This window comes from Podarcis filfolensis (genome assembly GCF_964270895.1).
Source record: "Podarcis filfolensis genome assembly, chromosome: 7".
NCBI classification, from domain to species: domain Eukaryota; kingdom Metazoa; phylum Chordata; class Lepidosauria; order Squamata; family Lacertidae; genus Podarcis; species Podarcis filfolensis.
In genome coordinates, this window is record NC_139603.1 from 38366795 (window position 1) to 38379085 (window position 12291).

A 12291-nucleotide genomic window follows, 5' to 3' on the forward strand; every position below is an offset into this window, starting at 1 on the left:
CAGTAGATATGAATAGGATGATGCCATCACTTACCAGTTTGGGGGGGGGGGGGACCTCATATTCAAAGATTTGCAAGGGAAATCTATTGAGCTTGACCAGGATGGTTCCTATTGCTCTTCTTCTTCTTCTTCTTTACTATTGGATGTTAAGAGCCTATAATAGACTGCAACTTGCTGTCCAGTATACTGAAAAACCAATAGCAATAAAACATAAAGCAGTTCAGTGCAATGAAGTTATTCATCCACAGGATCAACCCATAAAAGACCATTTTCTTTTATTTCTGGCGCTGACTCACTTTTACTGAAGAACTTTGCCACTTATAGAAATGCACCTAAGTAGTAAATGCTTTGTAATGGTTCCCCACCGTGGATCCCTCATCATTTTTTCCTGAAGAATAAGCAGAGTTTTATAACTCATTGGAGCTACATTTTATGAACACAGCATGTGCAGAGCATATGGCAAAGTGAATTTGAAGCATGGGGTCTGGGGCAGATTTTTAATGTAGCCTCTGCTCTTCCCTCTTCTGCGTGGTGATGTGATTTTTTACCAATTCCCAGATCAGCCACTTCCAAGAATTATCTTAATACAGCAGGGGTTTTTTTTATGAGTCAGTCTATTGTGTCAAATGTAACTTTCATAATGCTAAAGATACTTTTGTCCAGCCCACATCCAGTCTAGAAAGCTCTTTCACTGATGCATGGAATGCAATCCACAGTTTTGTTGAAAATGATTCCTTTCTGGTCCTCATGTCTGTCCTGAATTTCAGGAAGTACTGTGCTTTTTTTTAGGTTGGATAAACCCAAAGTTAATTGCTCCTTTCTTTGCAGCTTCCTCTGTGATGAATTTCAGACTGGAAGCTCCTCAAGGAAAATACCTTTTATGTGGTATTAGGCAGTCTTCTCCAACATGGTGCCCTCTAAGTGTTTTGTACTAAACCTCCCATCAGACTGCTTGAGAAAGTAAAGATTTATAACAATTCCTGATGCTCAAAAATAAGGGGTCAAAGAAAGCAACATAGAACCTTTTCAGAGAAGAAACAGTAAGATTTTAGCCTCCACACCCTATATTTAGATGCTGGTAGCTATGTCATAGGTAATTGTTTCAATGGGACGCGGGTGGCGCTGTGGGTTAAACCACACAGCCTAGGGCTTGCTGATCAGAAGGTTGGTGGTTTGAATCCCCACGATGGGGTGAGCTCCTGTTGCTCGGTCCCTGCTCCTGCCAACCTAGCAGTTAAAAAGCCCGTCAAAGTGCAAATAGATAAATAGGTACCGCTCCGGTGGGAAGGTAAATGGCATTTCCATGTGCTGCTCTGGTTTGCCAGAAGCAGCTTAGTCATGCTGGCCACATGACTCGGAAGCTGTATGCTGGCTCCCTCGGCCAATAAAGCGAGATGAGCGCCACAACCCCAGAGTCGGTCATGACTGGACCTAATGGTCAGGGGTCCCTTTACCTTTACCTGTTTCAATGTTACTATGTGTGTACAATGGGGACACCCACCTTACAGTTTAATAGCCAAACACTGTCCAATGGCTAGGTCAGTATTTTGTACAAAATTGATAAAAAATGGATGTTCAGTCATATTCAAAATCAGTTTTTCAAATGGTGTCAGTGGTCTAATTGCTTGGGATTTAACTGTTGAATTTGAGATAAGACATAGGATCATAGAATCTTAGAGCTGGAAGCAACTCAAGGGTCATCTAGTCCAACCCCCTATAATGCAAGAATCTCAGCTAAAGCATCCATGACAGATGGCCATCCAACCTCTGTTTAAAAACCTCCAAGGAAGGAGAGTCCACCGCCTCTCGTGGGAGTCTGTTCCACGGCCAAACAGCTCTTACTGTCAGAAAGTTTTGTTGAAAGTTTAGTCGGAATCTTCTTTCTTGTAATTCAAGTCCTACCATGGGCGTAGCCAGGAATTTTTTGGGGGGGGGCAGGCCTATTGTTAGGTGGGGACAGAACATCAGTTTGCTATGTCTTTTTATTGAATTTTATTGATTTTGGGGGCAACTGGCCCTCCCGCCCCCCTATCCCCTGGCTAGCCCATGAATCCTACCCTCCAGAGCAGGAGAAAACAAGCATGCCCCCTCTTCCATGTGACAGCCCTCAAGGTGCATTTGAAAAAGGCTATCATATCTGTCTCCCCTTTTCCATGCTAAACATACCCAGCTCCTTCAAGTGCTCCTCATCTGATGGATTAGTAGCCCAATCACATTACAGGGTGTTGTTGTTTTTTAACAAGATGCCAGGAAGACCCTACTCTACCTGCCACCCCAGATTTCTGAAATCCGCTTGGAGTCAATCTCTGGCCTGGAAAAAAACCACACACACTTTGCACACAGTCAGATTTACTCTTTCTAACTGTTACTTTCATTCTTACGGAGCTGAACCCTCACAAGATTTAACAAGTTCTGCAGGCGAGTCCAGGGCAAATTGTGCCTCAAATTGATACTTAAGGCCAAGGGACATAGGTTCATTATCTGCACTGGCATCATGGATAGTTGGGAAAAACCTTCGCTAATGCTTCTCTCTGAGGAATAGCACCGATTTCTATTTTTATTGTAAAAAAAATTGCAGCTAAAATCACCTGGGGGAGAAAAGGGAAACCGGTGGCATGATAAACAAGCCATTAGCACAAAAGGCTCACTCTCTTCCACAGTCTCCCCTTTCTCTAGCTTTTCAGCACCAACTACTCTGCTCCGCAGCAGCTGCACCAGCTGAGCTGTGAGAAATATATATATTGCAGCCAATAACAACTGATGATAACCTTGACTGCAGCATATATCATCATGGCAGCCTTTGGCTTTGTAAAAGATCTGCGAGCGCAGGATTCCCTTGATTGCAGGAGGTGGAGAGGGAAGAGCGGGGGAGAGGGAGGAGGCGAGAGCTTAATTGAAAGTTCATCCTCCTCCTGTTCTCCCCGGGAATCCCGCTCCTGATGCTCTTTCTCTAACCCAAACAATCCAACCACATCCATAAGGCACGCTCCATCCCTTTAATTCCGAAAGCCCCGTAGAGAGCATTCCGTAGGCAACGGCAGCGAGTGCCACTAGGTGGCGCTCGCCAACCACTTTTGGAGTTAGGCCGCTCTCCGTTCCGGCCAATATAACGCGCCTCCCTCCAGTCCTCGCACACCTAATTCCAGACTTGATAGGGTATCCCTGGGAAAAGGAAAAAAAAAATAAGGGGGGGCGCAGGAACCAAAGTTAATAAGGCATTTGCGCCTAAGCAACCCCTGTGTCCTGAGGTTTTTTAAAGCGACAGCCCCTCTTCCCCGCTCACACGCTACAGCTGCCCCTCTCTGTCCAGACCAGAAACGGAACTTCTGTAAACGAGCGACTTCCACGCCTCGTGACCGTGGCTGCTGCTTAGTCTTTTCCCGATATTTGCCAGCGTTCTTCTTCCGTGGCCGATCTTGACATTTGACGGTGGTCTGTGCGCAAGGGGAGGGCGGGCAGGGGAGGAAGAAGACATGTGGAGATCTATTTCTACCAGCTTCTGAGAGCGCGTTTCTTTTAAAGAAGAGCCAAAAAGGATCGCTTCCTTCGTTCTGGGTGAAATTCAGCCTATGCCTGGCTCCAGGTAGCCGCTGCTTACAGGACATCAAGCGGGGGAAATTGACGGGGGGGGGGGGGAGAGAGAGGAGGTGTGTGTGCGCGCGCTGGAATTTGTCCAGGGCAGATCTGGGTTGTGTGCGCGCGTGTGTGTGTCATGCTCGGGTTTATCTGGTGTGAGAAGCAGTGGCGGGTGTGAATGTGTCTGCGAGAGGGTGGGAAGGAGGAAGGGAGGGAGGGGGTGATCTTGGCAATGGGCGGGAGAGAACGAGGCGAATCCTGTCTCTTCTGCTTGCCAGCCTAATCTCAGCTCATTTTCTCCAAGCAATACAACTTCGCGGACGGCAACCTAAGCCAAGCCCGACTCTCCACCATGGACCCTCCAGGTAAACCAGCGCGCCGCCAGCCCCTTTCATTTTGATCCATTAAAAAATAATAATCCAGATGGAGATAAAGACGGGATAGCAAAACTAGGAACTCGTAGGGTGGTGTATGGGAGCGGCGGCGGCGGCGGGGGGGGGGCGGGCGGCGGCGGCAGTGTCCTTCCTGATGGACTTTTTAGAAAGGGAAAGCGATGGAACGGGGTGAAAGGGGTTCGTGTTAGTGACTCGACTCAGGTTCAACTCTTCCGGAACAAACTCGGGAACTTTGCAGGTGGTAACTAAGAGATCCCCGTTGCATTCCCCACGAGAGTTTAAGGCACGGATTTGCTAAAACTGGACAGGGATGCGGATCAAAGCGGAAACGGCCTTGTGGACCAGTTGTATGGGGGGAGGGGAATCGAAGTTGGAGCGGAGTTTATCAGCAATTCCAAGAAAGCAGACCTCTCCGCGTCCGAGGCATTAACTCGCGTTAAGCAGAAGCGCTCCCTTCGCAGATTGTTTTCATTACAACTAAAATCTAAGACGCGCTTGTGTTCAGTGTTGTGGGGTTTTTTTAAAGTTACATCGGGATGGGAGTATAGAACAAAAATGCCGAAGTGCTTTGGGATTGAGATAAAATGTCTGTGGTTATTGCCACAGCTTGCTGTGCCTGAGGAAAGAGGGAACCAGACAGGAGGTTGGGTGTTTCGTGTGTGGAAACAAATCGTCTGCACCTCTATCTGTGGTGCGGGAAAGAGGTGCCGAGGGACCTCCCAGGTTGCTTTCCTTCGATTCCTGGCGGTGGGTGGGGTGGGCTGGGCAATGAGCCCAGGCTTATTCAGAAGTGCCATTGTTTTCCTTTAAAACAATAAATGAGTCCGGCTCTTGCAACAAGCACTGCACAAGGAGCGAGATGTTGAAAGAGCCCGCCCCACCCCTTGCGACGCCCTCAGCTCTCGCACACACTCCAAAGCGGGATCAGACGGGGGCTTCTGTGTCACTGTGAGAAACAGCGTGCTGGGCTTAACGGGGCCGTTGTTCTGATCCACTAGGACCTTTCTTAGGTTATGTGGTGACACGGTCCTTGGAGGGAAACGGAGCGCAGCTCGCGCCCGCCCCGTCAAGGTCTTTTTGCCCGGTTCGCCTTCTGCCGTGTGTCTGAGAGGAGCCCTGTCCCGCTCCCCCTCATAAAACAGACACCGAGTGGGTCCCCCCCCCACAGGATGGACCTCGGGAGAGTCTGGCACTTTTTGTGAGGGGGGGGGGAAGGCGGGCTGAGGAGCTGGACTTTCCCGCCGCCTCACTTGGCTCTCTTTCGCCCCGCAGGCTGCAGCGCGCCTCCCGCCTTCCTGTGAGGCCGCCGAAGAAGCGCGAAAATTCAAGGCGGCGCCCGCTCGTTTCCCGCTCGCTGAGGCGCCCAGCCCGGCCGCCCTCCAGAGACTGAAGGCAGCAGCGCCCGGCCGTCGCCCTCCCGCCGCTCCCTTTGGACTCCGCGGCTGGACGGACGGGCCCCGCTGCGGCAAGACATGGCCGGGCGGCGGCTGTGGTGGCGGCGGCGGCGGGGGGCGCTGGCGGAGCCCGCGGGCGGCTACTCCTGCGTGGCGGTGGCGGCGGCGGCGCTGGCCCTACTGCTCCTGCAGCTGCCCGGCGGCAGCCCGGCTGTGCCGGCGCAGAACGACACGGAGCCCATCGTGCTGGAGGGCAAGTGTCTGGTAGTGTGCGACTCCAGCCCGTCCGCCGACGGCGCCATCACCTCGTCGCTTGGCATCTCCGTGCGCTCCGGCAGCGCCAAGGTGGCGTTCTCGGCCACGCGCAGCACCAACCACGAGCCGTCCGAGATGAGCAACCGCACCATGACCATCTACTTCGACCAGGTCAGGCGCGCCAGCCCTCTACCCCCTCCCTCGCGCCTTTTCCGGCCTCTCCTGGCCGTAGCCCCTCCCTCAGGTGACTACGCCCCGCCCAGGCGGCGCCGGCAAGCCAGAGTCTCCTCCCACCTGCCCACTCCTTCCCCGCCTCTACCTTGCACCTCTTTCTCCAGGTAAGCCCTTCCTGCCCCGGCCAGTCTGCTCTGGCGCCCCCTGGCGTCCAGAAGAGCCGCTCTCCACTTACTACTTCCTCCTAATTCCTCGCCTTATCCCGTTTCACACTTAGCCCTCGTCCTTTGTTTACTGTCCAGCTTCACCGTTTTCCTTCCAGTTCTCCCCACTCCTAGCCCCATTGATCTGTCTCCTATTGATCCCTAACTCCCATCTTCTACACCACCACTCTCCCTGTCTATCCTTTACCTTGTTGTTGCCTTTTAGTCATATCCGGCTCTTCGTGACCCCATGGACCAGAGCTAGTCCTGCTTTATTACCATTCCACCACAACTCCCTCCAGCCATGTCCTGTTCAGCAGTGACCCCCCTCAAGCTCAAGTTCTTTTCCCAAGAGCAATACATGGCCACTAACTGATGGCCCCTGCCTCTTCTCCACCTTCAATATTTGTTTTGATCTTTCTCCATTCTTTGTGATGCCCTTCCTGCATCTCCCTCCAACTTCTTCACACCTTAGCTAACTGTAGGGTTGCCATATGTCCTCTTTTCCCAGGATGCATCCTCTTTTTTTCATGGGTAGAGTTGTCTTAGTGGTCCCTAGTTAAAAGTAGAAGTCAGCAAATGTGTCCTCTTTTTTGCTCTTCAAAATTTGGCAACCCTAGACTGGGCTTCTTCTAATGCCCTCTAAGTTAGGGATGGAGAGCTTGTGCCCCCCCCCCCCCACAGATGTTGTTGAACTCCAACTCCCACCAGCTCTAGCCAATATGGCCCAATGTACAGGGATGAAGGCAGCTGCAGCCTGTCACTATCGGGAGAGTCACAGGTTCCTCTTACCTGTTTTAGTTCCACCTTAGTAATTCACTGTCAGCAGTCTGACAGTACTTGTGGCTCATCAACTTCTCTATGAAACAATAGCCATCACTTCCTTATTTTTCTATTCTGATGAGTGTCCTTTAAGTACCCCATCTAATGTTGTAGCTACCAACAAGATATCTTTGGGGGGCTCCTCAGTCACCCTGTTTTGAATAATTATAACCACCAGTCTGTATTGCCAACAATATAACATCCAATTCCAATTTCTCCAGAGAGGTGGCTCTGGGATTTCCTGCCTTCCCTTATCTAGTCAGGCAAACCAGACAGGCATGCATAGAGCAGCAGCCTGGGGAAATCCGCAGAATTTGGGTGTAGTGCAGTGAGGGGACAGTGAAGGCACTGCAAGCTTAAGCTTTGCCTCTTGGCTCATTTGAGGAAACCTACACGCTTTTAGGATTGCTCTGTCTTATTGTTCCAGCCTAGGAAGAAAGAAGAGGGATGCACTGGGATTTTATATAAAACCTTCCAAGTGAAAATCATTCAGGTCATTTAGACTTGTTCAGCACAGATTATTTGTTTCTGTTTATGCATCCATCTGTCTGAGGATTGCTTTCTAATCATGATTACATGTGTATTCTGTTATTTACCCATTGTGTTCCCCAGCTATTATAATCTTCTAGAAAAAAAATATTTTGGCATAGATTGGCAGAATTTTTTTTTTGTAGAATAATTCTATTGTCACCTTGCTTGTAGAGCTGTATAATGCTAGACACTATATACATACCGTTTTGTTTATAAAGTTTTTTCCTCCCTCTAATTCCATGATGTGTTGCCTTAAAATAAGAATTGTAGTGTTGGTTGAATAACTTAATTTTTTTTTAGCAATGAATGGGATTCTAGTTTCACAAATTCTTCTTCTTTCACACTTTCGTATATGAGTTTTGAATCTGGACTAGATGAGCTCTGAGGTTGATAATCTTATTTAAGAAGGATAGCCACAGTCTTTCACCAACTTCTGCATAGTTTTTACATTAATTTGTATATATGCGTACACACACAGGATATTGTGATACATGCTAGAGATTCTGAACAAGGAAGTACCTGGCAGTCCAAACAGAAAAATAACCATAAGAGCCAGAATCTGTGGCATTGCACCACTGAGCTTTGTGTGCAGTCTTAACCGTTCTTTGTTACAGAAAAGACAGCAGGAAGCTATGAGAGCTCTGCTCAGATGTAATAATAAGACCCCAGGCAAGTTGTTGCAACCAGTTACATGGGAAGACAGATTAGGCAGAAGATTTCAGATCTGATTCTGTAGGTAATGCAAATATCAATCATGCAAAGAACTGTAAACATATCTTTGGAATGTTTTCTAATTCTAGGCCTGCCATGAGGTTGCCAGCCCTCATTTACATTTCTTTAGTTTAGTGTGACTTGCCTTTAGCCATAAGGAGCCATATTGGAGCTTGCAAATTATTGGGATAAGTCCTTTCCTCGTGGTGGTGGTGGTCATTACCTTTATATCCTGCCTTTCCTCCAAGGAGCTTCAGGTGGTGTACATGGCTCTTGCTGTAATGGTCTCCTCCCCATTTTATCACCACAACAATATTGTGAGTCAGATTATGCTGAGAAAGAGATGGTGACTGGCTCAAGGTCACCCACTGAACTTCATGGGTATTTTAACCTTGAATCCCAAGTACTAGTCCAGCATGTTAACCACCACACTAAATTGGCTCTCTCGTGGATTCATTGCTTTCTCCTTCTTTTGTTACTCTGCAAGAGGCCTTTGAAACATTCATAACTTGGCTCAAAAGACCATTTTCCATTACCCTAATTGGCAAATTGCACTCACTTTTACCACTAAGTCCATGCACTAAGTTCTCTGCGGGTTAAAATGCATCCTCCATACTTCTTTGTTCAAGCCTAATTGAATTAGTCCCTGTGCTTCAGGATGAGGTAAAGAGACAAAAGAGAATGAGGGGTGTAAATTTCAGAGAGAGGGGGGGGTTACTTATTTAAAATTTGAACTCCCTCCCACCGTTCCATCACATGTGACATGACTAAGTCTCATTTTGTTTCGCATTAACATCACAGGCCCCAAGAGAGACAATTAGTTTCAATACTGTTACATGAAAATGTAAAATCCTGGGCGGATTTGTTTAATGGGATCTTTTCTCCCTTCGTTTTGCGTGTCTCTCAGCAATGATACATTACATTTTCTCCTCTGCTGTGAAGACACAGGCTGCCATCATGATCCTTTCATTCTCTTGTAGAGGCATTGGGTGCACCACTGTGTAAATCAATCAGCTGTCTGAACCAATCCTTTTAAAACACCTTGGAAAGTTATTTCATTTCCCTGCAGTCCGTTTTAATTGTGCAGCAAAATGCCTGTGGCTTTGCACTGCTTGGGCAGCCGGTCGAGAATTCTCCCTGTCTCTCCCCCCACCTGACCTTCCCCATAATGAAGGCATGACCTAATTCCCCCCTCCCCTTTCATTCTTCTTTTCTCCAGGTATTAGTTAATATTGGCAACCATTTCGACCTGGCTTCCAGTATATTTGTAGCGCCAAGAAAAGGAATATATAGTTTCAGTTTCCACGTTGTGAAAGTATATAACAGACAAACTATCCAGGTATGTACTCTTCACTGGGGGGGGGGGCAGTTTGTTTTTTCTTTGCAAAGTGGCTCATGTAAAGGCTTGTGACATTTGAATATATAGCAAAACGTCCCCGAAGAAAAATAATAATAATGCAGTTACTGTTATATTAATGTGATCTTATTTCAGCAGAGCATTTTATGAATATGCTATTTTATCCATAATCTACTAGATACACCTAGTTCCCTCAGCCAGCATTACAGTCCTCCATCCCCACACTGGGCTAGCTGACTGGGCCATTTGGTAGAGAAAGTACAGGTGTATCAGTCTGAGCCAGGTTTGGAGCAAAGTGGTGGGTCATTTTGACCTTACACCCCCTCCCACTGCACGAGATATGTCTACCGCCTCCTACTCTGTTTCCCCACCCCCATTTGGGATCCCTGCATGTGGGAGACTCACTTATATACTGGGTTGGAATTTGGTATGTGTGTGTGTGTTATATTGGGATGTAACAATGCAATTTTAAAAATAAGCACTATGCAAGACTGCTGATGTTGAATTTCTTTTGAATTGTAGGTAAGCCTAATGCAAAACGGCTATCCAGTGATTTCAGCTTTTGCTGGAGACCAAGATGTCACCAGAGAAGCAGCCAGCAATGGGGTCTTGCTCCTTATGGAAAGAGAAGACAAAGTGCATCTCAAACTGGAGAGAGGGAACCTCATGGGAGGGTGGAAATACTCAACCTTTTCCGGCTTCTTAGTCTTTCCGCTATAAAGGGATGTCAAGGAGAAGCCTGATTTGCAAGCTGGAACAAGGATCAAATCATTTTGGAAAAACATACACACACAAGATCCCTCCTCCCTCTCCCAGAACTTGGCTAGACACGCCAATAATTCCAGCCACCCAGTCAGACTGCCATCAGAGAATAATGACAAACCTTCTAGATGCCACTGTTTGCTTTGACTCTTGACTGTTCCTTGGGAAAACCTGCAGCCCCGATTAGTTTTAGATGACAGTGATCTTTAAAAGAAACGAAATTATCAACCTGAGCAATTTGTACCTGTGATTGTAAAGTCAATTTTGGATTTTATTGTTGGGATCATTGACTTTCCTCCCTTCATTCTGTTTCTGTTCCTGTCCTGAAGAGACATGCTAACTGGGACCACATAAAAGTAGTCCAAGGCTTACCCTCAAAGCCGGAAGAATCTGATATCCAATGAAGTGTTCCTGTGATGCTTTCTCTTTTTGTGTTTGTATAGCCTTAAAAATATACCAAGACAAAAATAAGAATGGCTTCAATTTCAAACCTGTATCTTCTGGGGAAGGGATTTTATTTATTTATTTTGGACATTACTGTGTCAAGAAGTGCTTTATCCAGTGAAGCAAATTTTGCACGATTGGAAACTACTTTATTTTGTGTTACTTGTGTTTTCCATCATCATTTCCCACCTTTTCTGACTCTTTTTGTGCTAAAGAAGCAAGCTAGAGTGATCAGTAAGATAAAGCAAGCATATATATGCCCTGTAACTTGCAGAGAAACTAACCAGTGAACTGTTCTGCTTGCACTATTCAGCTGATCTAATGGAAGCATTTGTGGAGATCGAGGAAGACTTTGCACAATCTGATCCTTGAGTTACATTCTGGAAAGGAAATGACATTTCTGAATTGGTCTGACATTTCTAGACGCTGTTCCAGAAGGCTGTGAATATCTTCTTTGAACATACCGTAAATTATTTCTTTTCATTACTGGGAGTTCTTTGGTGCTTTCCTGATCTTTATTTGATGGATTTAATTACTAATGCTTGAATATGCAGTGGCTTGGCCTCTTTGAGTGTTCCAACAAATTATCTTCCCTTCAAATTAGGTAAAAACAGATTTGCAGTGAACTTGCCAGGATCCAACATACATCAACAGTTGCTGTTAGTATGTGTGACAAAATCAGGGACGTCAAAAAGAAAGAAAGAAAGAAAATGCTCTGAAAGCTTACTATGGTTTATGTGGTTTAGCTATGAATACAACAGAAATTGTATATTTTATTTTATTTATTTTATTGATGCTTCCCTGTTAGCATCCAAAGACTTTTGAGTAGTCTTAATCCAATACTGTATACCACAAAGGTCATTGATTCCAAATGATAAAAGAAGAAACCTCAGGTTGAATTCCAATTCACCTTCTATGTGTCAATGTAACCAAAATGCTGATGAACTTTAGATTCAGAATAAATGGGGTTCATGTCCAACTTGGCTTCTTTTTCACTTTCATCTAAGTGTCAAAAGTGACTGCAATGCAGGAAGAGTGCTCAAGAGTTGATTCAAGGAAGTCATTAGTGAGAATTTTTTTTAAAAAATGTTGAATATATATATATATATATATATATATATATATATAGCTAAGCAGCTGGATGGATGGGGATTTTATTTATTATTTCTTGTATTAGTTCATTTTCCCTTTCTCAAGGAACAAATCAAATGCAAATGATGTTGCAGAATACAAACAGTAAACAGGTTGCATTGCATGTTGGAATTATGGTGGACATGTTTTTATTGTAAAATTATCATTAAAAGGTCACTGTCAGTTAAAAAATATTCTTAAAAACAGTTTCTCTACCTGTGTTAATTATAGCACTTTGATAAGAATCATACTTGTTTTTGGCATTTCTGAATTTGTGTATTTCATATTTGCATACAGCTTTGCATGCATGGAGTCTGGTATATGTAAGGCCCTTTACCTTTGCTTTTGTGGTGTGTAGAGTGTATGGATAGGGCCCAGCCACACTGGAATCTATGCATGCAGCTTCCTATGCCAATGTGAAGTTCAGGGTTGAGAAAGGTGGGATGGTACAACCTCAATCCAGTTCTATTTATAGGGAATGTCCAGAAAGGGCTTTAGTTTCCCTTGCATTATAAAATAAATTGATTTCCCACATT

General features: G+C 45.9%; 1 protein-coding gene across 2 annotated transcripts; it reads left to right on the plus strand.

The window, feature by feature from the left end:
- The first annotated feature begins 3125 nt into the window (after positions 1–3125).
- Positions 3126–11603, plus strand: CBLN2 (cerebellin 2 precursor). 2 transcript variants are annotated; one of them, XM_083624170.1, is made up of 5 exons: positions 3126–3583; positions 3881–3941; positions 5244–5791; positions 9281–9400; positions 9941–11603. In XM_083624170.1, exons 3-5 carry the CDS (start codon positions 5444–5446, stop codon positions 10136–10138), a joined length of 666 nt encoding a protein of 221 aa, XP_083480296.1. In that variant the 5' UTR covers positions 3126–3583; positions 3881–3941; positions 5244–5443; the 3' UTR covers positions 10139–11603. The 2 variants fall into 2 exon arrangements, with proteins under 2 accessions (XP_083480296.1, XP_083480295.1); XM_083624169.1 differs by lacking the exon at positions 3126–3583 and having other exon boundaries at positions 3790–3941.
- Positions 11604–12291: the final 688 nt, after the last annotated feature.